Source organism: Mauremys reevesii, linkage group 24 (assembly GCF_016161935.1).
Source record: "Mauremys reevesii isolate NIE-2019 linkage group 24, ASM1616193v1, whole genome shotgun sequence".
Classification (NCBI taxonomy): Eukaryota; Metazoa; Chordata; order Testudines; family Geoemydidae; genus Mauremys; species Mauremys reevesii.
In genome coordinates, this window is record NC_052646.1 from 8569886 (window position 1) to 8593535 (window position 23650).

At 59.7% G+C, this 23650-nt stretch overlaps 1 protein-coding gene across 4 annotated transcripts; it reads left to right on the top strand.

Moving 5' to 3' along the window:
- Nucleotides 1-59: 59 nt before the first annotated feature.
- TMOD4 (tropomodulin 4) lies at nt 60-21304 on the top strand. 4 transcript variants are annotated; one of them, XM_039512325.1, is made up of 10 exons: nt 60-251; nt 5635-5810; nt 6249-6405; nt 10730-10852; nt 12869-12958; nt 13409-13539; nt 16253-16360; nt 18211-18354; nt 20148-20292; nt 21011-21304. In XM_039512325.1, exons 2-10 carry the CDS (start codon nt 5688-5690, stop codon nt 21031-21033), a joined length of 1044 nt encoding a protein of 347 aa, XP_039368259.1. In that variant the 5' UTR covers nt 60-251; nt 5635-5687; the 3' UTR covers nt 21034-21304. The 4 variants fall into 4 exon arrangements, with proteins under 4 accessions (XP_039368259.1, XP_039368260.1, XP_039368258.1 ...); XM_039512326.1 differs by lacking the exon at nt 60-251 and adding an exon at nt 1136-1659 and having other exon boundaries at nt 16271-16360; XM_039512324.1 differs by lacking the exon at nt 60-251 and adding an exon at nt 1139-1728.
- Nucleotides 21305-23650: the final 2346 nt, after the last annotated feature.

Here is a 23650-nt window from a genome sequence, read left to right on the forward strand (position 1 = left end):
GGCTGCAGCCTAACATCCCCTTCTCACTGATCAGCTACAGCAGGGGCAGTGCCAGTGTACGACTGCCCTGCCCTGGAGAGCGTCAGGCACCAGGTGACATTCAGTTGGTTCTAGCTGAGACTGCAGGCAGCGTAAAACGCCCACTGCAGAAGCCAGAGGCGCAAGGAGCCGTTTGCGCTGAAACCCTGACGCGTGGCGCTGACGAGCCTGGGCAGGGCTTTAAGGTCCAGGCAGTTCCGGGTCTCAGACAGGTTAGTTGGTGTCTGCCTCCTGCTAGTGGGGCTTGGCCGGCCTGCAGGGCTCTGATAAGTGTCAGTTACGCCCCCGGGAGGTTCAGAGCGGCGTGTTATTCCTAGGGGTTGTCAGGCAGCATCGCCAGCCCGGCTGCTTCAGTAAGGAAAGAAGGGAAATAAAAGAACCCCCCATTCCAAAGGCGATTTCCTCAGTCGCCCTCCCTGCCCTGGCCCAGCCGATTTCCTGCCTATATCCACTGCCAGCTTGATCCCTGTCCCCTCTCTACCCCACTCTGGTTTTAAATGTCTCGGGCACTGGGGATTCTGCGCCTTGGGGGATGAGTCTGCTGCACTGGAGAGCTTGTTACGAAGCCATTCCTGAGCTTCAGCTTAAAATTCTCTCTCTCTCGCTCTTAGTTACTCCCCAAGCAATTCTTCCTCCTTGCAGCTGGCTATCATCGTCGTCCCCCCGCCCCATCCCCTGCCCACAGGGTACAGCTTAGTTCTGCCTGTCTAGCATCTTATCCAGCCCTGTCCCCAAAGTAGCTTAATGCTTTGCCCATGGTTGTGTATTGATCCTCCCAGGGATTTAGCATTATCCCCATTTTACAGATAGGGAAACTGAGGCACAAGGTCTCACACTAACACGGGGAGTCAGAGCTGGGAATTGAATCCAGATCTCTAGAGTCGCAGTCCAGGGCCTTAACTGCAAGCTCATCCTTTCCTTACCCCACACCTCCATTAAGCTGTCCTCATAAATCAGCCCCCCACCCCCTCACCTCCCTTCTGTTTCTCTTCTCTAATTCAGTTTAATAGATTACAGGCCAGAAGGGACCTTTATTAGGTGTATTATGGTAGCAGCTGGGACCCCCAGTCACGGACCAGCAGTCCACTGTGCTCGGTGCGGTACGAGCACATCAAAGAGATGATCCCTGCCTCACAGAGCTCTGTCTCATCCGCTCATCTGATCCAGGCCGTGTTTGATCCTGAGCTAAAGCCAGGATTCCCAGTGCGGTCACATGGGATCTGGAGTGAGAGGGGTCCTCTCTTCTCAGCTCTGCCAGGATGCCTGTGTGGCTGGCTCTGATCGGCGAGAGCCCTTCCTGCTGCTAAGGCCTCATCTCATGCCCACTCCACCTGCAAAGCAAAACGGGCAACCGAGAGCTGCCCCCTTCAAGTGGCAATTCTGACATTTGACCACTGGGGGTCTGCAGGGCTCTGGGAAAACCAGCTGGGCAGTTGGAGTGATTGATAACCAGCCTGTCTATGTGATCTCGCTCCCCCACCCTCCCCTTTGCCCAGCTGGAGCTAAAATAATAAAATGCTGATCTCACACACTTCGCTGGCGGTATCCCTTGCCTCAGCACTGCGCTGCTGCTACTTTCGCCCAGCCTGGAAAGGCAGCGTCCTGGACTGCCAGGGGAAGGTAAGCTGGAAGCCCTGCTCCCGGGCGGTAGATTTCTCCATGGGGCACGAGGCTGATCTAACCACAAAGGTAATATTCTAAGCGGCTCGCTGAAGGGGCACGGGGCTGGCTTGCCCTCTTCGGCCATTGCTCGTTGGGCTCTGGATTCTCACCTCCGGCTTGCGTTGGAGGGGCCGGGCTGCCCATGTGGGATCAGTGCCTGCTTTTCTGGGCTGTAGGGCAGGTGTTCCTCTTGTAGGTAGGTGAAGGCACCCTTCCCTGGTGCGGTGAGAGGCCTTCTCTGCCTGGGACATCTGCTGCTTGTACTTGACCCTTGGGGTAAACAGCTTTGTCTCCTATCATGGCTCCATGCACGATCCTGATGGAGGATGGGTTCCGGCTACTAGGCCTGCTTTTCCCCCACCAAAAGAATATAAAAAGCACGACAGGCTACAACATGGCTGCTCCTACAGTGCTTTGCAGCCCAGAGTGCTGTGTAAATGTTACAGACTCATACGGGTCGGTTCAACTAGTGCTCAAATGTGGCCACCTCTGGGGAGGGCTGCAGCAGCTGTTATAATCGTTCAGGACAGGGCCCGAGTACCGTAACTGCAGGAGGAATATTAGGTAGGCAACATCGCGATTCCCAGGCTGGAATTTGGCTGGGACTCGGGGGCTAACAAGCACTAGGGGATCTTTAGTGACGGGGGCTTGTGTGTGTTACACCTGCCACGCAGCCCTCCCTAGTGCCCCGTGCTGACCCTGTAAGGAGAGCGCCACCTATCGAATCCTCCAGCGCTGCTTCCTGCAGATCTGGGTGGAGGCCTCCAATCCAGCTTCCCAACCCAGCCTGCCCCTGCTCAGCCTCTGAAACCTGGCTGGACCCCAGCGACTGGTGGCACAACCGCAGACTGAATTGCTTGGAATAAAACAAGAGGACAGTCAGGTTTTGCCCTGGGGAAAGGCCAGAGGGCTATTGCCAGATTCCCAGAGCCCTCCAGGACATTGTGCCCTTGCTTTGTAGTCGGAAGCCAGCTTAACCCCGGTACGGCTGCGGCTACACGTGAGCACCTGGCCGCTGTGATCTCAGCAGAGCAAGGTCAGGCAGAGTCGGGAGCAGCATGGCCGCAGGGGCTGTTAGAAAGGCTTTTTCGACTGGAGCTGGTGTCTGGCTGCTGCTTTAGCGTGCTCCCGGGTACTAATATAAATAATTCCCTCTGCGGCAGGTACCCCTGGGTGGCTGGCTCTGGCCTGGGTTAGACAGGAGCTCAGACTAACCGATCAGAGCAACTCCGTCGGGCCTTAGGCTTGATTCTGAGGGCCCGTATGCTGGTAAATCGAGAGTAACTGCACTGAACACTATGGTGTGAGATCCGAATCCTTCCTTGTGGCTCTGTGGCCCTTTCTAACTCAACGTTATCCCTGTGCCCTGGCCGGTCCTGTTTGCTTATGTAGTCAGAGTGCCCATCACCGTGGGGGCTGGGCCCTGGGCCAATGAGCGTACAAGCAACAGGCGGCAGCGCGCGCGGCTTGAAGGGGGTGACGGTTCTGTAGACGCTCTCCTGACGCTGCCAGAGCTGGGTAAAAGGGCTGAGGGGTTGACTTTCCCAGTTCCCAGAGGGTGCTCGACCCCCCACTCTACCCCAGGCCCTGCCCTCACTCCACCCCTTCCCCACATCCCCCGCCTGACCTCTTCCCCCAAACCTCACCCCCCGCCTCTTCCTGCCCCCCCTTTCCCTCCCCCCCCGCACCTCCTGAATGTTGCTGAACAGCTGATCATGGTGGGCGGCAGGCACTGGGAGGGAGGGGGAGGAGCTGATTGGTGTGGCCACTGGCGGGTGGCAAGGATGGGCGGGGGAGGAGCTGATCCACGGGGCTGCCGGTGGGTGCTCAACACCGACTATTTTTTTCCCATGGGTGCTCCAGCCCCAGAGCACCCACAGAGTCGGCGCCGATGACTGAGGGTAAATGCGACTCAGGCCCATTCTTTAAGATGCTCCCCAGCTGAGGATCTCCAAGCACCTCCCATTGTACTGATGGGGGAAACTCTGAGGCTGTCTGCCCTTGGAGTTCATAGATTCCTAGATTCCAAGGCCAGAAGGGACCATGGTGATCATCTAGCATAGACCGCCTCTGTAACAGGCCAGACACCTGCCCCAAAGGAATTCCTAGAGCAGAGCTGTTAGAAAAACATCCAGCCTTGATTAAAAACTGGTGTCTGATGGAGAATCCACCATGACCCTTGGGAAATTGTTCCCAGTAGCTAATTACTCTCCTGGTTCAAAACGTGCACCTTATTTCCAGTCTGAATGTGGCTAGCTTCAATTGCCAGCCATTGGATCGTGTTCGGCCTTTCTCTGCTTGTGTAAGGAGCCTTTTATTCAATACTTGTTCCCCACGCCATGTGGGTACCCACAGACTGGGATCAAAACCCACCTTAGCCTCCTCTTGGTTAAGCTACATAGATTGAGCTCCTGGAGTCTCTCGCTGTAAAGCAGGTTTTCGAATCCTTTAATCCTCCTCACAGCTCTTCTCTGACTCAGCCCTGTGGGAGCCCCGAGAGAGCCTCGGAAAACCCACCGCACCGTGTAGCACTTTGCTCGGTGACTTTATTTAAGGCCCGTTTCTTTGCCCTGTTTCAGACCCCGCTCCAGCGGGGAGGGGCGTCTGTCCCACCTGTTCTACAGCTGCCAGCTGGCACCGCGCTCCGAACGAGCATCACGGGACTTGACACTGGGCGCCAGGCTGACCTGTGTCCAGCCAGGTTGGCAGATTCCTGGAGCAGCTGCCTTGGCAGTTTTGATCAGTCGAAGGGCGGATGGCGCTGGCTGTGTCACCCCTCCATCTGCCCTTTAGGTTCTGCCCCCAGTGCCCCTTCTGTGCCCAACACCCCCCTTCAATCCCTGGCCTACCCCCCTCACGCCTGGTGCCTCCTCCACCCCCAGCATGACACCCTCCATCCCCATTGTGCCCCGTCTGTCCGTCCGTCCCCAGGGCGTCCATTCCCTCTCCAGCTCCATCCTTATCTCAGGGCAGGTGCCATCCCTCTGTCACCCTTAGTCCAACACCACCTCCATCACCCTCCCTTCCAGCATGGACCGATGGCACCCAATGGACTCTCTGGTCCCCTCCAGGGGCACCCTCTGCATCCTCCCACCCTGCTCAGCGCGTCTGCTTCAGACTTGTTCCCTTATCGGCCGGTGCCGATGGCTGCGGGGCTGGGACGGGCCCTGGGTGGGACCGTGGGTCTCTGATAAGGACACTGAGCTACTGCAGCTGTTTGAAGACAGGGAGGGGCAGGATTAGGGGCTGATTTAACCATTCCTGTCACAGGGCCCTTGTGCTGAGGCTTTGGGGAGGGGATGGGAGATGAGGGCAGTTAATGCACCATCCCCTCGGGAGGGGCAGGAGGTTGGCTGGGCCTGGCTGCTGGATTCCTGCCCACTGCTACTCTGGACCCTACAGTGTCTTCAGACTGCCAGGGAATTCAATAATATCCACTGGCAGTGAGTTCCACAGGCTAACCTCACTAATACCCAGTGGCAAGGAGTCCCACAGGCTAACTTAATAAGCATCCAGTAGCTGGGAGTTCCATGGAGCAATCTCACTAACATCCAGTGGCAGGCAGTCCCGTGGGCTAACCTGATTAATATCCAATGACAGAGAGTTGCACTGTCCAGTCTCACTAACATTCAGTGGCAGGGAGTCCCGTGGGCTAATCTCACTAAAATCGAGTGGCAGGGAATTACACAGACTAACCTCACCAATACCCGGTAGCAGGGAGTTCCATGGGCTAACCTTGCTAATATCCCACATCAGGGAGTCCCACGGGCTGATCTCACTGATATCTTGTAGCAGGCAGTTCCAGAGGTCAACGTCAGTCCTGTCCCTCGGCAGTGACCCAGAGGTCTTGTGTGGCAGCATGGGGTCCCATGAGTGAACCGTATGAATGCCCCACTGCAGGGAGAGCCCACATCTGTTTGTATCCCCACCCAGGCTAAGTCTCTGCTCGGTTGTTGAGGAGGGGTTCCCTCCAACGCCGCTGAACCATGACGTCCTACCGGATGGAGCTGGAGAAGTACCGGGACATCGACGAGGAGAAGCTCCTGAGGGAACTTTCCCCCGAGGAGCTGGACCAGCTCGACCTAGAGCTGCAGGAAATGGATCCAGAGGTGAGGCCGCCCCCGGGCTGGCACAGGAAGGGGGTGACGCTGCGGCTTGGGGGCAGTTGCTGACCTCTGCGCTCCAGGCTTCGAAGCCTCAATCCCGTCCCCACCCCACCCCTGACCCTCACCTATAGCCATGACGGTCATAAAACTCTTCGGAGCTCAGACCAGTGTGGGTGGGAGGGGAGTGCAATTCAATGGTTAGAGCAGGGGGCTGGGAGCCAGGACTCCTGGGTTCTATTCCCAGCTCTGGCCCTAGCTCCCTGAGTAAACCACTCCCCTGCTGTGTGCCTCAGTTTCCCCACTGTAACATGGGGCATAGGCACCAGGCTTCATTCATTGCCACTTGCAAAGGGCTTCGTGCCCCTCCTCAGGGGCAGGGGGCATGTGATCTCTATGGGGGGCTTGTGCCGCCAGTGACCCCTTCCCGCCTCCCTCTTCCAGAACATGCTGCTCCCAGCTGGGCTGCGCCAGCGAGACCAGACCAAGAAGAGCCCGACGGGGCCGCTGGACCGGGACGCCCTCATGCAGCACCTGGAGAAGCAGGCGCTGGAGGCGAAGGAGCGTGAGGACCTGGTGCCATTCACCGGCGAGAAGAGAGGTACCACGGCAGCGTGTGTGCGGGGGTGTGCACGGGGGCTGGGCTCAGCCTGACCTGGCACTGGCACAAATGGTACAGTCTCTTGCACTGGCCTGATCGCCCCCCTGACTGGGGGAGACGGGCTCCCGGCCCCAGCTGCCAGGAGGTCCCTGGCCATGACATGGGGTCAGTGCCAGAGGATACGTGCCCCCCACCCCTGGGGCAGGGCTAGGTCTGAGTGGGGGTATGTGCCCTTGGCAGCTGCGGGGGTTCATTCCCCTTGGGGCCATGCTAGGGGGTACCCAGCCCCCATGCAGGGACAGTGCCGGGGGGGGGGGCAGGTGCAGCACCAGAGCAGGGGCAGCACCTGGAGACACCCCCCCTCCTGTGTCTCTGGGTGGCCAAGCCGTGGTGGGTCAGGCAGACCAGGCCAGGGAGAATGGCCCAGAGCCTATTGGGGGCACTGCCTTGGTCTTTGGGGGGTGGGCAGGGCCGTCCCTGGGTGCTGCTGGCCGAGTGTCTGCCGAGGTGCTGGGCTGCAGGGCCAGGACGGAAGGGATTCTACGTAGCTCAGCCCAGGAGCTGCGGCTGCTCCAAAATATCTTGGTGAGCAGCTCGGCTGCCCCGTCTGATCCAAGCTGGAGTCCCACCAGCCCAGGCACAGCAGCTCCTGGCCCTGGAACCCACACCTTGGCCTGGTCACTCCTCTCCCCATAACCCCGGGGAGCCAGCAGCGACTGGGGCAGGGGCAAGGGCAAAGCTGCTGAGGTTCTGTGGAGGCAGCAAGGGCTAGTGGGCACCGGGCTGGGCCTCAGGATACCTGGGTTCTATTCCCACTGGCCTATGGGGGGATCTTGGGGCAAGTCCCTGCCCTTCTCGGTGCCTCAGTTTCCCTTGTCTCCCAAGTCTGTCTGGTCTATTGAGACTGGGATCTTCAGGGCAGGGAGCGCCTCCCACTCTGGGTCTGTGCAGGGCCCCAATCTCAGCTGGGGCCTCTGGATGCCACCCTAAAGGGCCAATGCTCTATTCTCTGATCGGGAACCCCTCCTGTGAGGCTCCTCCCCCTGAGCCACCACCCACCGTGCTGCGCACTTCAGGGTCCATTCCCTGGCGTCACCACGGCCCCAGCCCAACGGCCTCCTGCCGCAACTGGCTTCCATTTCGGCTCGAAGGGCGGCCGGGGCCGGAAGTGACTCCCCTGCCCCATCCGCGGGGCCTGGGGTCCACCTGGTGACCCCAACACACCTGGGAGACTCGCCAGGGAGGCCCAGGAGGGAATGGGCCATGGAGGCTGAGCTGCTCTCTGGCCCCAGAGAGGTCCCCACGGGGGGCAGCATAGGAGAAAGCTGAGCCCAGGCTGCAATCAGGGGACAAATTATACCGAAAATCCTCCCGACCCCATGGAGATCGTGGCGCTAAAAGATCCGCCTGGGGCCCTGGACCAGCAAGGCGGGGCCCTGGGGCAGAGACAGAGTCTGTGGGAGATGCCGGGTCACCTGCCTGGCTCCTGAGCACCATTGAGCTTTAAATCTGCCTCTGGCTGCTAGGGAGCTGGAGTCGCTGGGAGCGTCAGGCTGGGCTGGGGGGCGTCTGGGAAGCAGGGCTCTGCGACGGCAGCCCGTGGGGAGGGGATCCTCCCGCCTCGCTCGGCTGGCAGGACAGGAGCCGCTCACCGGGGAACCCCCGTGACGCAGGTGGAGGCAGCAGGCCTGGTTCTGGTGCGTTCATGCCCCTCTTAGGGGTTTAGAGAGGGTCCCATATGAGGAAAGATTAAAGAGGCTAGGACTCTTCAGTTTGGAAAAAAGGAGACTAAGGGGGGACATGATAGAGGTATATAAAATCATGAGTGATGTTGAGAAAGTGGATAAGGAAAAGTTATTTACTTATTCCCATAATACAAGAACTAGGGGTCACCAAATGAAATTAATAGGCAGCAGGTTTAAAACAAATAAGAGGAAGTTCTTCTTCACGCAGCGCACAGTCAACTTGTGGAACTCCTTACCTGAGGAGGTTGTGAAGGCTAGGACTATAACAATGTTTAAAAGGGGACTGGATAAATTCATGGTGGCTAAGTCCATAAATGGCTATTAGCCAGGATGGGTAAGAATGGTGTCCCTAGCCTCTGTTCGTCAGAGCATGGAGATGGATGGCAGGAGAGAGATCACTTGATCATTGCCTGTTAGGTTCACTCCCTCAGGGGCACCTGGCATTGGCCACTGTCGGTAGACAGATACTGGGCTAGATGGACCTTTGGTCTGACCCGGTACGGCCTTTCTTATGTTCTTATGTTCTCTGTGCTGCTCTGGCCTGGATTTGGTTGGAAACGGTGCCCCTGAAAATCCTCCCTGTGCCGGGACCTCCCCAGCCAGTGTGCAGCTGGCACGAGGGCCCTGTGCCCACCTTGCTCCCAGCCCCGCTGCGGGGGGGTGTGGCTGTAGCACCCTGTGCTGCGGCCATTCTCGGCTCCCAAGGGTCCATACAGGGTGGGGCGGGTGTGCGGCCATGCTGCACTGTGCCTCTTCTTTTCTCCCTACGGCCCACTGGGACCCTGGGCCGCTCCACCTTACCCTGGGTGCCAGGCAGGGCCCTGCACCAACCCAGAATCCAGGGAGAGCAAAGGCGACTGAGCCACCCCGCCCCCCAATCCTGCTCCAAGCGCAGGCGCAGAGTGACTGGGATCAGCCCAGTGCATGGGCGCCACATGTCCTGTCCATAGCCCCTGGCCACCTGATGGCCCATGAACTCCCCGCTTCCCCCTCCGGAGCATGATCACAAGCAGGTGCTGGCAGGGACGTGCGGCATCAGAACATCGTGCTCCGGGAGATGGGCCCACCACGATGCACCCGTGAAATGAAACCCAGGCCAGGGTGACACTGCCCCCAGTGCCCCAGCTGGGCAGGAGGTGCCTGGAGCGGTTGCTGCTGCAGCATCCTGAAAATCAGGTGTCTGACAGTGGCTGGTTTCCCCTGAGGCTAAGAGCCCCGGGGCGCTTCCAGGCTGGTCACATCAGAAAAGCACTTTGCTCTGCTCCATCTCCCCCAACCTTCCTCTGGTCCCCGTCCAGTGCAGGACCTCCTAGTCTATGCAGTTTCCTGTCCCACCCTGTGACCATGGCCCGTGGGCACCTTCCAGGCGTGCATTAAGCCGCGTGACTGACCCTGCCATGTGTGGCTTGTTCTCTCGCCGGGGCGGGTGTTTTGGTGGTGTTGGAGAAGGGCCAGGCAGGGAAGCAGACCAGGGGGCGGGAGGGGTGGAAGGCTGGGAAGATCCAGTCCTGGGGGAATTCATGCCCCAGTCTGGGACCAGCCCCCGAGGAAGCCCTTTCTGCTGCACACATGGTAGAAAGCTCCCCTGGGCCTGAGGAGCTGGCAACCATGGGCCTCAGATTTTGGGTTTTCCAGAGCTGCTGGGCCACTGAGCTCTTTGCGGGTGAGGCCCGAGGCTCTTCCATGGGAAGGCAGCATCTGAGAGCGGCGTATCTGATCTAACTGATGTGGGATCTCACGCCGCTGCCGGCACCCATCCCAGCCCTCCCGGGTTCAATCCAGGGGGCTACCTTCTCTCCACCTCTGCGCTGATCAGGACCATCTGGCCCCTGGTGCTCCCCTGTCTGTCTTTCTGCACATGTTGTCTCTCGATTTAGACTGTCAGCTCCTTGGGGCAGGGGCCCTCGCCTTGCTGTGTGTGTGTGTAGTGGGGCTGGGACTCGGTGATACACACCCTGATAATCTCTAGCCCTGGGGGCTGGTATGTGCACCCGGCCGTGAAGGGGCTGGAGCGAATGAGTCACAGGAATTTTACAGAGCTGAGGCCAGAACTCCCTGTGGGGCTGTCAAAAAGATCGGCCGCACTCCTACATTCTGTCACTCAGCGCTGCCCCGGCCTTCAGTTGGATTCTCCTTTGCTTCCTGTCATGACCTCATGTGGCTGTTAAACAGCTACAGTGTTCTGCCCCAGAGGTGGCTGCATTTGTGTACCCCCCATCTGATCTGGGACGGCAATTCTTGCTCCGGTGCTGGGGGAAGCAGGCGTTCCAGGGCAGAAGGCACTGTGGGAATCGAAGATGCCGTCACCAGTCGATGGCTACCTGGCATCAACAGGCTGCTACTTATAACCTCGTGGAGGCAGGGGGGAATAGAAACCACATCTTCCTACTCCAAAAGTCCAGGCTCCTGCCACATAAGCGGCAGGAGAATCTTCACTAGTTGCTGGCAGTATAGGGCATATGACACACATGCCTGATTCCATGCAGCAGAGGGCAGCTGAGCGCATACACCACTATGTTTCGATTCAAACCTTCACTGCTCTCCAGCCCAGACGCTAACCCCAGTCTGTCTCTCTGCAGGGAAACCCTTTATCCCAAAGAACCCTCAGCGGGAGATCCCCAAGGAGGAGCAGATCACTCTGGAACCTGAGCTGGAGGAAGCCCTGGCCAATGCCACCGATGCAGAGATGTGCGACATTGCAGGTGAAGGGCATGGGGCCCTCAGGGCAGCAAACCCCGTCTGCTTTGGGGCCACGGCGGTGCGGGAGGCAGCAGTACCTTGCCTGCATGCTAGTGGTGAATGCCCGGGGCCCTGGCTCTGGCTTGACGTCGCTGCAGCTGGGCGACTGGCATTTCCGGGGTGGGTGTGTTGTGACTGGGGCTGAGCTAAGGTTGGCCGGGTCCTGGCTCTGGGGTGGGGGGATTCAGATGGAGCTAGTGAGATGCTGAGTCCCCCGGGTTGGGTCATAGGTTTAATCCCCACGGCCCAGAGACCTCTGGAGCATGAAGCACCAGCTCTGCGGCGGGAGCTGAAAGGTGAGGCTGTTGGCCAAGGCTGTAGCAGGCTCATCATCCGCCATGTGTGACTGCTCGAGGGGGTGGGAGACGCTGAGAGCAGGGAACAGGTGCCCGCCTACCCCACAGGGGGCCTGGACATCATCCTGGGGAGCCGGGGTGGGTACCAGGGCTTAGAGCTGGGGACGCAGGGTGTGGGATCGGTCAGGGGGAGCAAACGACAGGCCCGCGGGCACAGCCCCCGCTGAAATCAACGGGCATCTTGCCACCTTGACCCCTCAGAGTTCCTGTAATTAGCGAGTGTGTCATGTAACTGCGGTGGGGCTCGTGGTAGGGGAATGTGCTGCGGTTTGGGGTCTGCGGTGTGTGAAAATGCCTGCGCAGACGGGGCAGTCCTGTGCAGACCGAGCATGCCCGGGGAGCTTGGTGCACCAGGACAAACCACGCTGCCGTGTGCGTGCAGGCAGAGGTGGGTTTGTGCCTGTTGTGTGCACGTCCCTGTGTGACTGCACGCGTGGGAGTGTATGCATGCGTGTGTGGCTAGGCCCCGGTGTGTGCGTGCCCCCGTGGGAGTCCGTGCGTTGTGTGACTGCCTTTCCCAGTGCAGATGTCCGTATACATACCCGTGTGTCTGCATGGTTGTATGCCCCTGTGCGAATACATGCACCTATGTGACGCCACGTAGGTGTGAGCACATGTGCACGTGTGGCCTGGCGTGTGCATATACTCCTGGGTGTTTGTGCGCTCGCCTTCCTTCAGGGGCTCCCTGCAGCTCCTAGTACATTCCTGGCACGGATACATGGCAGCCCTCGTAGCTCCCCGGGTGGGGATGGGAGGGCGTAGGAGGACCAGGGGGTAAAGCGAGACCCAGGCTCAGCAGCACAAAGCTCGGCCTGCTCGAGCTCCGGGACCCAGCTTTGGTTCCCTGCCCCCACGCCGCCTCAGGGATGTTCCTGCTCCTGCCCATACAAGCCACGATGAGCTCCGATTCCCAGAGCTCAGCAGCGAGCGAGCTGGCCGGGAGCCAGCGGGTGGCTAAAACGAGCAAGGCAGGCTCCAGGGCTATCCGCTTACACCCGCCGGGGAGCTGCTAGGCCAATAAAAATACGTGGGGCATGTGGTGAGAGATGACATTTAGGGGCTTTTCCTATGGCCTCCCGCAGCCAGCCGCGGGCGGGTTGTGAGCGCGGCCGCAGGGCTGCTCCGTGGCCTGCCACAGTGATAGAGAAGTGCCCTCAATCCCCAGTGTCATGGGGCACCTTGGGAGCCCTGTGTGTACGGGAATTCCTTGCCCACCCACTGACATGCAGCCACCTCTGGGGTGGAACCTGGCAGCTTTTTATAAAAGGCATCGTCACCCGCTATGTGCATACCGCCATCTCTGGGGTGGAGGATTTTAGAGAGGGGGCACTCTCTCAGTGGTGAGACACAGCAGCTTCTGGCGTGGAATGTGGAAGCTGCTCGTACAGGGATCATCCCTTCCCCTGTGCTGAGATGCAGCCACCTCTGGGGTGCAAGGTGGTAACTGTTTAACAGCAAACAGCAACACTCCGACTGTCACTTTACTGCAGCTTAGTGAAACTGGGCAGTTCCCTTCTGCCAGGCAGGTGCAGGGTGAGCCCAGGAAAGCAGAGAGCTGCAGCGACTCCCATCCCCTACCTCTGCAGCTCAGACTCTCGCTGTTTGCTGTTCCCTCCCCAACAGCCATTCTGGGGATGTACACCCTGATGAGCAACAAGCAGTACTACGAAGCCCTCTGCAGCGGCAACATCACCAGCACCGAAGGCATCAACAGTGAGTGAGCTCCACCGGCCTGCGGGGCCGGAGGGTGGGGTTTGCGCTCATCCCACGCACCAGCTGACTCTGCTTAGTCTGTGGGAGAGCACAAGGCCTGGGTCCCTAGGTCTGGACTGTTCCCCCTGCGGGGCTGTGAACCCGCTCTCAGGAAACCAGCAGATCTGGGCTGAGAACGAAATGGGGTTTATAAATTCCTCTCTGTTTGGATCGTTATGAGTAACGCAGGGCAGGAGATGTCAGGAAACAGAGGGGGCCAAATTCTCCCAGCATTTACCCTGGCGTAAATCAGGAGTAGCCACAGCGAAGCATCTTTGGCTGATCGGCGGCATTGCTCTGGCTCCGAGGCCGGGTGATGCCAGCTGAGGTTTGGGCCCAGTGGAGCGGGAGAGGATCGGGTGGGTGAATCTCCCCCTGCCGACCTGGTGGTGCGCGTGTGTTTCCCACCAGGCGTGGTAAAGCCGGATAGGTACAAACCCGTCCCAGACGAGCCGCCGAACCCCACCAACGTGGAGGAGACCCTGAAAAAAATCCAGAGCAACGACAAGGACCTGGAGGAGGTCAACCTCAACAATATCAAGGTGAGCTTCCCCCAGGGCAGCCAGGGGCATGGGAGAGGGTGGGAGCCCCGAGCCGTGGGGGCATCTGACTGGGCAAAATCCTGGGGTGAAATACTGGTCCCACTAATGTCAATCATAGTGGGGCCATTGATTCATTGGGGTCAGGACCTCAGCCCCTTGGGGAATAGATATCCACCTCCCTCCATCTATCTACCCCTTCAATCCACCCACCCGATATCCACCTCCCTCCATCTATCCACCCCTTCGATCCACCCCTGATATCCACCTCCCTCCATCTATCTACCCCTTCGATCCACCCCTGATATCCATCTCCCTCCATCTATCTACCCCTTCGATCCACCCACCCGATATCCACCTCCCTCCATCTACCTACCCCTTCCATCCGCCCCTGATATCCACCTCCCTCCATCTATCTACCCCTTCGATCCACCCACCCGATATCCACCTCCCTCCATCTATCTACCCCTTCGATCCACCCACCCGATATCCACCTCCCTCCATCTATCTACCCCTTCCATCCACCCCTGATATCCACCTCCCTTCATCTATCTACCCCTTCCATCCACCCACCCGATATCCACCTCCCTCCATCTATCTACCCCTTCGATCCACCCCTGATATCCACCTCCCTCCATCTATCTACCCCTTCGATCCACCCACCCGATATCACCTCCCTCCATCTATCTACCCCTTTGATCCACCCACCTGATATCCACCTCCCTCCATCTATCTACCCCTTCCATCCACCCCTGATATCCACCTCCCTCCATCTATCTACCCCTTCGATCCACCCCTGATATCCACCTCCCTCCATCTATCTACCCCTTCGATCCACCCACCCGATATCCACCTCCCTCCATCTATCTACCCCTTCCATCCACCCACCCGATATCCACCTCCCTCCATCTATCTACCCCTTCCATCCACCCACCCGATATCCATCTCCCTCCATCTATCCACCGCTTCGATACACCCACCCGATATCCATTTACCTCCATCTGTTTAGCCCTTCCTTCCATCCATTCCTCGATCCATCTACATCCATCTACATGTTTACTACTTTGATCCACCCATCTACTCCATCACCTATCTACCCCTTTGTGACCCAGGGTGCCTGGGGCCGCCCTCACTGGAAATGCCAAGGTCAGGGCAGGCTGCAAACGGCAGAGCAGATACTCCCAGGACTGGTGGGTAACACTGAAGTTAAACTCCCCGACCAGTCACAGACTGTGCTTCGGATCCCCCACCACTGGTTATCAAGAAGCAACAAAAGACATCACCCAGCCCCCTTCATTGCATTCCCGTTCTCTGGCTCCCAGCCAGCCCCTGGGTCCAGCCAGGGAGAAGTGATTTAAAACCTCTGCTCACCTATAGAAAATGTTCTTCTGAGCCCAAGGGGTCAGCCAGCCACATTACCAGGTCAGTAGAGGTTTGGGTCTTACCCGGCACACCAAGCTGCCAGCCCGTGCTTTAGTACCTAACACTAAAGCCTTATTAAAGACAAAGAAAGAAGAAGAAGAGAGCTGCTAAATGGTAAAACAGTCACATACTTACAAAGACTTCAAAGTCCATTTATCACAGTGGTTCTCAAACGTTTGTCCTGGTGACCCCTTTCCCACAGCAAGCCTCTGAGTGCGACCCCCCCTTATACATTAAAACACTTCTTAGATATTTAACACCGTTAGAAATGCTGGAGGCAAAGCGGGGCTTGGGGTGGAAGATGACAGCTTGTGGCCCCTCCCCCCTGTTGTGGAAAATTAACCACAAATTCCCTATCACCCCCGAAATAACCTCATGACCCCCTGAGGGGTCCCGACCCCCAGCTTGAGAACCCCTGATATATTGGGTTCCTAGCAGTATTGGTGAGTTTGCTGGCTTGAAAGTTCCTCTGCTTGGATGGGTCATTCAGTCCATTGTCAGAGCTTCCTTTGTAGAAAGGTTCCTCCAGAGGTGAGAAGCAGGACTGAAGACAAAATGGAGAAGATGCAGCTGCCTTTTCTAGTCTTTTGCCATGTGGCCTGTGCTTCCTTCGTTTCCAACACAAGGTGCCCAACACAGAAGCCTTTTCTGTCCATGAGCCTGCCCCCGAATGCCTTGCTGAGTGATAAGGTGCATCCTCTGCCTTCTCTCAATGGGTCACTTGTGTAGCTCATGGTCCTGAATGGACCATCAAGCAGGCTAGCCAGTGCTGATGCCAAACTGCCTGGGGGTGTCACCCGGAGGAAGCAGAGCACAAGTTTGATATACAGACATACCTACATAGCTATAACTCATAATACAAGGGTGATCCAAACACAGAAATGAGATGATCACATTTGGCAACTTATACCTGACATATCTGCATATCTGGCATAACTCGTTACGATTTTACAATATTGATATTCCTAATATCCTAAAGTGTCCCCCCCAGATTCCATACAGCATCACATCCTTGGATCCATCCATCTACTTCATCATCTGTCTACCCCTTTGATCCATCCATCCATCTATTCCTTCATCCCCTCATCCATCTACCCCATTGATCCATCTCTCTACCTTATCCACCCCACCCTATCCCTCCCTCCATCCGCCCACCCATCTACCTCATCCACCTCATCCCTCCGTCCCCCATCCCATCAACCCACCCATCTACCTCATCCCTCTGGCCATCCCTCCGTTGTGATGCGGGACAAACCCAGGAAGACTCCCGTTTTCTCACTCTCTCCTCCGGCAGGACATTCCCATCCCGAAGCTGAAGGAAATCTGCGAAGCCATGAAAACCAACACCCACGTGAAGAAGCTGAGCTTGGTGGCAACTCGGAGCAATGACCCCGTGGCCAAGGTAAGCCCTGCAGCTCCCGACAGACGGAGCCGCTTGGAGTGTCTCCGTTTGCTGGTCCCCCCAAAGCTTTGACAAGCCATAGCTGGCACCGGAATCGCCGGGGAGTCTGACTCGCCCAGAGGGAAACAGCTTCCCCGAGGGGGAGAATTTTCCCTGGCTGGAGACCTAAGCCCCAGCTGGATTCAGCCAAGCACCGGGGTAGGTCCGGTTGAGCTCAGTAGGTACGTCTATACGGCAGTCTGGAGGTGTGACTTCAGCACGTGTAGACGTGCCCCAGCCGGTTGATCTAGCGAGCTCGAGTAACATAGTGGTGACGCTCCAGCAACCCAGGCAGGGGCAGGGGCTTGCTGCTTGGGCACATCCCTAGAGGCCTGGGTGGGCAGGTCTAGCCCAGGCAGCTTCTCTGCTGTTTTGACTTGCGCCGGCTTTGATCTAGCGAGAGCTCAGCTCCGTCGCCTCCCTGTCGCAGCGTAGACACAAGCAGGGGGGGCTTACGCTTGGGCTTCGGTGCCAGGGGCGGCTCTATGTTTTTGGCCGCCCCAAGCAGTCATGCGCGGGAGGCGCCCCGGAGCCGCGGGAGCAGCGGACCTCCCGCGGGCATGACTGCAGAGGGTCCGCTGGTCCCGCGTGGCTCGGCTGGACCTCCCGCGGCTGCGGACGGTTCGCGGGTCCGGCGGCTCCGCTTGAGCTGCCGCAGTCATGCCTGTGGGAGGTCCAGCCGAGCCGCGGGACGAGCGCCCCCTCCGCAGTCCTGCCTGCGGCAGGTCCGGTCCTCCCGGGGCTCCGGTGGACCTCCCGCAGGCATGACTGCGGCAGGTCCGCCGGCCCAGCCTGCCGCCCCCCCTGGCGGCAGGGAACGCCCCCTACATTTTGCCGCCCTAGGCACCAGCTTGTTTTGCTGGTGCCTAGAGCCGCCCCTGTTCGGTGCTCTGCTGAATGGGGTCTTCAGTCACAGCCCCTCAGCTTGTCAAGCAAAGAACCGCTCGGGACAGGACTGAGGCACGACGCTCTCTGGAGGGAGCCCAGGTGACCAGGCTGTGTAAGAACCAGACTAGAATACAAGCTACAGCTGAGGAGCAATTACCATTAGCTACCACTAGCGATCCCAGTGTGGTCCAGTGCGTAGGGCCCTGGCCTTGGAGTCCGGGGTTCTGTTGCCACTGGGTGATCTTGGCCATGTCACTTCACCGCCTTGCGACTCAGTTTCCCCATCTGTAAAATGAGGGCGATGATGCCTCCCTTTGGGGAGCGCTTTGAGATCCGTGGATGCAGCGCAATAGGGAAGAGCTCAGGGTTGTTATTACTGTGGGTTATTCCAAGGGCTCTGGTTTGCAGGTGAGGGTAATTAACGATTTGGAACAATTTCCCGAGGGTCTCAGTGGATTTCAAAGCCGATGGGGTGTTTCTCTCACAGATCTCTCAAGGCCTTGTTTTGGGGAGGTTCTCTGGGCTGTGTGAAGCCGGCCGGGCCAGATGGTCACAGTGGCGGCTGTGCTGACAGGCCCTGGGTAGACTTTTAGCTCAGAACCGAACCTCCCTTCTGCAATCTCAGCCTGGGGCTCCGGGACCATCCCGCGAACCTGGCTTGGCTGGAGCTCCGTGTACACGCGCGGTCCCTTAGCCAGCGAGAGCTGGGAGGGCGGCTGTGTCTCACGTCACTCAACAGCGACCCCGGTAACTACCAGCCTTGACTTCCATCCATCCACCTTGGAGGCCTTGATGTGGGGGCCAGTGACCTTTTAGCTTCGTGTTCTGTGCGGGGGGCACCTGGGGAGGGTATCACCACAGCAAACCCTGCTTGCAGGCTGAGAGAGGTCAATGCGACTGACTCTGGTCTGGGACTCCCACAGGCCGTGGCTGAGATGCTGAAGGAGAACAAGACTCTTCAGAGCCTCAACATCGAATCCAATTTCATCACCAATGCCGGGATGATGGCCGTCATCAAGGGCGTGCAGCAGAACACCTCGCTGGCTGAGCTCAAGGTGGACAACCAGGTACGGCCGTGCCCAGCCGCTAGGGAACACCGGGGCGGGGTGCGATACGCGGCCTGGTGGGGGCGTAGCACCGGAAGGGCAAGCGAGTCCAGGCGTCATCTGGCGGGTGGGCGGGAAGCGAGAGGTGGGGCGAATGGACCTTGGATGTCGTCGGTGGCTGGGATACAGACCTGTGTGCTGGGAACCCCTCAGTATTAGTCCCAGCTCAGCTTCTGTGGGCACATGGGGTTTCAAATCCTGGCCCCATTGACGTCAGCGGGAATTTGGCAATTGATTCTAATAGGAGTGTGACAGGGTGGGTACCTCTGCGTGCCCCCTTGTGGCCTGGGATGGCTCTGTAGCATCCCTGCCTCAGTTTCCCTTCACCCGAGTTTTTATGAGGTCCAGGTGTTTAGTTAGTTCTGCCCCCTCAGGCTAGGAGGCTGCTAATTATGACACGGGCAGGGCTGGCTCCATTTCTCCTTAAAGGATCCAGTCACCCTGTGACAAGGAAGCTGGCCATTCTGTGCCTCAGTTTCCCCCAGGTAAAACAGGCATCATGCAACCTGGATTTGTAAGGGGCATTGACCACCTTCCCTAGCCAAGGGCCAGGTATTGTTATAACACTCCCTTATCTTTCGGGGGGTTACGAGGGGTCACATTTGTAGACAGAGGTTAATTATTAATGATGATCTCTGCTGGCTGCATGTTGCTAATCGAGGGCCTGCTCCGGGGAGGGGCAGAGCTCGCCCTGCACCCCGTGGGTACATGGAGCAGAGGGGCGCAGCGCCTTGCAGCCACGGGCTGTGGGTGGGGTAAGGAGAGGCCCCCATGAAGTGAATGGAAAGGCTCTGGGTGACTCCAATAGGCCTCGGTTACTCAGGACAGCCAGATGCTTGGGCCGGGTATCTGCATCCAGAGCGAGGGATCGGTGGAGGGTGCAATTGGGACCAACCCGCCATCTGCCCAGAGCTGTCGGGCCTGGGGTGGGCCCCACGCTGGGCCACAGGCCCTGGAGAACCCCGACCCCGTTAGATCCCAGCGGCAGGGAGCTCGACAGGATGGACGGATGTTCTGTTCGCCTCGCCTGCCCCGGCATCGTGCTGCCCTGCGAACGCTGCCCTGGCCTGCCCAAAGCTGCTCCTGGCTCTGAACCCCACGGGCCTGATGACTGCTCAGCCTTCCCTGCACACACAGCGAGAGAAACAATGGCGGGATCCTTTTGCTCCAAGCTACCATCCTCGGGCCCCCTCTGCGAGAGACCAGGGAGCCAGTCCAGGCCCGGATCCCGGGCTAGCGCAGGTGCCAAGGCTGGGACGTGCCCTGGAGGCCTGGGCGCCTGGCGGGACCCTAAGCACCGCCTGTGCCCGAAATGCAGCCTCCACTTTCCTGACAAGGTCTCCTGGAGGCCGGTGTCCGTGCACAACAATCCCCGGTTTCCCGGGGGTGAGTAACAGGAGCCGAGGCCTCTCACCCTTGGGGCCGGCTCCGCTTTGTAGCCACCCCCCAGCAGCTGGTGTGAGATGAGTCTGGCGGCTGTCAGGCCAGCTCCCAGCCGCCTGGCAGTCTCTGCAGGAAGACCAAGGGTCGGCTGGGCCCTGGGGGCTATGGGTGGGGGGGTTGTTTCCAAGGCTACCCAGGCCTGCAGTCAGGTTCCCTGGCCCACACCAGGGCTGATGCAGCCCGTGTGGGGCTGGGCTGGAGGGGAGGTCGGTGCGCAGCCTGGGGGAAGGTGGGAGCAGAGCTCCCTGCCTCTGGGGCTAAGCTCAGCCGGGCGGTGGTATCCACCGAGGCTGCCGTTCCTCCCCCCACAGTCTCAGCGGCTGGGGGACTCGGTGGAGATGGAGATGGCCGCCATGCTGGAGAAGTGCCCCTCCATCATCCGCTTCGGGTACCACTTCACGCAGCAGGGACCAAGGGCCAGAGCCTCCATTGCCATCAGCAAGAACAACGAGCTCCGTAAGTAGCAGGCCGGCGAAGGGTGGGGAGGGGACAGACCGACTGCTCGACCTCCCTCCCTGGCCCCACTGCAGCGGCTCTGTGAGCCCGAGCCCCCTTGGATTTACAATAGGTCCCCTCGCCCCAGATTTACCCCCACTGATGCGGCTCTGTGGACGGCCTGAGGTCTGGTGCGCTCTGCTCTGGGGTGGAGCGCCTGGTTGACTGTACGATGCTGCTCCCCTCTAGCGGCTAGATCGGACAGAGCTGGTCCGAGGGTGGCGCTAATGGTGCCGGTTCTTTAGCTTAAGCAGCCCAGACCTGTGCATTTGGATGTGGAGGGTTATGGTTCAATTCCCCGCCCCCGGTGTCATTCCATGTGCTGCTGGTTAGGACAGGAAGTGAAGGCTCCTCCAGCCGGCTGAACCTGCAGTGGGGGTGTGAGAGGTCAGAATGGACTTCACCCAGGACAGGGGGATTAAGACCCCAGGAGCGGTAACACCCCCACGGACCATCCCACTGGGTGACCCGTTCCTGATGGATGTCAGCCTCTTCACTTCCTGTCCGAAACCGCCCAGCGGCATTTTCTTCCCTGCTCGTCTCCGGGATGGGCCGGAGCAGATCTGGGGAGTGGGGAGAAGGTTCAGGGAGGCTGGCACTGGCTGATTGACAGAGGGTGGGGTGGGGGCCTCTAGGCTCACTCTGCCCCATCGACCCCCTTGCTGTGTCTGCCCCACAGGTCGCAAGCAGAGGAAGACATAATGCCAGGGGCCGCCGCAAGCCAGCCTGTGTCGTTACCTTTCTCCGGGCCTCGAAGCCACGGTGCCCCGCGGCCAGGGCTCTGCCTCCAGCGCAAAGCAAAGCGGAGCTTTTTGTTCTTTTTGTAGGTTTCCTGGAGCCGGCGCTCAGCTGTCGGCCCCCCGCCCCTCTCCCGCCCCATCTAGCACTCGGAGTCCTCAGCTCAGGTTACTCGTTCCTAGGAAGAGAACTGAAGCGAGTATTTTGGTTCTCACTGTAAATAAAGAGCTCACCATGCGGACAGAGGGCCCAGGCTCGGGCACTGGGGTGGGGACCAGACGCCATAGGGCCGGGAGCCTCCTCCTCCCAGGGGCCAGTCCCAGCTGTGTCAGGCTGCAGCAGGGCCACCCCGTGCCCCGCGGGGCCAGCAGAGCTGAGCTCGCCAAGCCGCAGATCAGTCCATTTGCCCACTAGTCTCCCAGCTCCCCACTCCGGAGAGGGGCACCCTGCTCCTGGATTCACCCCCACCGCCTGCGCCTCCCTCCTTTGCCCCTGGAGCCCCCCCTCCCCTCTCTCCCCCCCACAGCCTCCGGCCATTACAGTCCTTATGGTGGTGCCTAGAGGCTGCCCGGGAGCCCTGGAACTGGCCAAGGGATGGGAGGGGAAACTGAGGTGCAGAGCCGGGAAGGGACTTACCCAAGTTCATCCCCAACTGGAACGGGGCTGAGACCTTGTGGTGCTAGTGGTGGGGCCCTACCCCTGGTGCGCTCTGCCTCAAGTGTGCCACTAACCTGACCCCCCCCCCCCGTTTCCTGCCGGGCTCCCCAGCGCTGCTTGTCCAGGGCCTAGTGCAACCTCAGCTCCAGCCGCCCCAGCTCGTGCCAGACCCTGTGGCTGGAAGGTCATTTCAAGGATGCCACCCCCCCGCCCTCCCCCCCCCGGTTCCTGCTGGCCTGTGCACACACCCTCCTCATCCTCCCCCCAGGCCCCGGCCCCCTCACACACCTGCCGCCTAGGGCAGCTCCTGGAGCAATGGAGGGGCCGAGACTCCAGAGGCACCTTGGTGGGTGGGGGGGGGGTCCCCCATGGGCACTCAGCCCTCCAACCTCACTCCTGCTGGTGCCCCTCAGGCCCTGGCTTCCCAGCCAGCCTAGCTCCTTACGGCCCCCTCCCCACTGCCCCACAGGGGCTGCCCCCTACTATAATGGCAGGGGGGAGGGGCATGGCCCTACACAGCCATTGTCACTCTGACTCCAGACGTGGGGAGCCCTGGGCACAGACACCCCTGGGGCAAAGGAGTTCGGAGGCAGGCTCCACAGCGGGGCCATCGCGGGGAGGGCCGATGTGCCCAGGCTGGCAGGGGGGAAGGCCCCAAGCCGGGCGCCGGCTGATGGGCTTATATGGTAACGGCGGCGCGCTGGCTCCCTCCCTGTCCCCGCAGCCGTCACGCCCCCGGGCTGATGGGGGCAGGTGGCATTAGTCAGCAAGCACGTTTGGGGCCATGCTAAGCCCTGCCTGGCCTGGGGCTGCCAGGCTCGTAAACAAGCGGCGCTGCTCCCACTCGGGCGTCGTACTCAGCATCAAAGGGCTGCGGCCCCGGGCCGCGAGGAGCAGGGATGACTGATGGGGTGGGGGGGGGGCTGGGCCTGGGCAGCTGGCAGGGCTCGCTCCAGGACACTCACGGGGCTGGGTCCCTGCCCAGGTGACCACAGGCAATTCCCTGCCAGCACCACCAGGGGGCAGCACTGCAGGGGGCTATGGAGCTGGGCTGGCTCCTGGCCCCTTTCTGGGTGGTGGCCACACCTGACCGCTGCCGAGCCCCAGCGGGAGGAGGGGGCTTTCAGCACAGGACGCCTGGGTTCCATTTGCGGGTCCCAGGAGTCCTGCCCCATGTAAGGGGCAAATCAGGGCGGAGGCTCAAAAGAGCTTTATAAATGGGAGGCAGCGTTGTCCAGTGGTTAGCTCAGAGGTGGGGGAGGAGTCAGGATGCCTGTGTTCTATTCCCCACTTTGCCACTGACTCCTTGTGTGACCCTGGGGCAAGGCCCCTCTGTGCCTCAGTTTCCCCCTCTGTAGTATGGGGCTGCTGAGCCTGCCCTGCCTCTATAACTTGCTTTGAGATTCTCGGAGGCAGGTCCTCTGAAAGCACAGTATCCCGTGGGCCGCTGGGGATCCAGCTCCACCCGGCCCTCTGGAGCAGTGACCCTGATGCAGCTGGCCCCCAGGGCAGGCTAAGTGGGGGTAGGTGGAGCAGGGGCCGTTGTGTCACAGCAGAGAGGAGGCGGGACGCCATCGGCTTTCGCTTTTGCTCGCGATCTGGTGGATGCTGGAGACAGAAGTGTGGGGACTTTGCAGCTGAACTCCGGGCTGTCCCCAAAGGCGCTGGGCACGGACTGAAGCCTGCAGCGTCCAGGGCTGGCATAGCTGCAAAGTGGCACTGCCCTGTGGCACCACCCTCCCCACTGAGCCCACCACTGCACGGACCCGGGCTGGCACCTGCCGGGGACCCAGTGGCTGAGCTCTGGCATGATAGGCTCCCGGAGCTGCCGCTGGGGGAATGGTCGCAGGCAGGCAGCGCCGCAGCCAAGCGCCCCGTGCCCTGGTGTATTTATACCCCTGGGATCAGGCCGTGAAACGGAGCG

What these genes read in the sequence shown, in the direction of transcription:
- TMOD4 (XM_039512325.1), top strand. Translation starts at nt 5,688, where the DNA reads ATGACGTCCTACCGGATGGAGCTGGAGAAGTACCGGGACATCGACGAG. An exon ending in TGCAGGAAATGGATCCAGAG is followed by an intron (nt 5,811 to 6,248) that starts GTGAGGCCGCCC and finishes TCCCTCTTCCAG; the next exon opens with AACATGCTGCTCCCAGCTGG. An exon ending in TCAACCTCAACAATATCAAG is followed by an intron (nt 13,540 to 16,252) that starts GTGAGCTTCCCC and finishes CTCCTCCGGCAG; the next exon opens with GACATTCCCATCCCGAAGCT.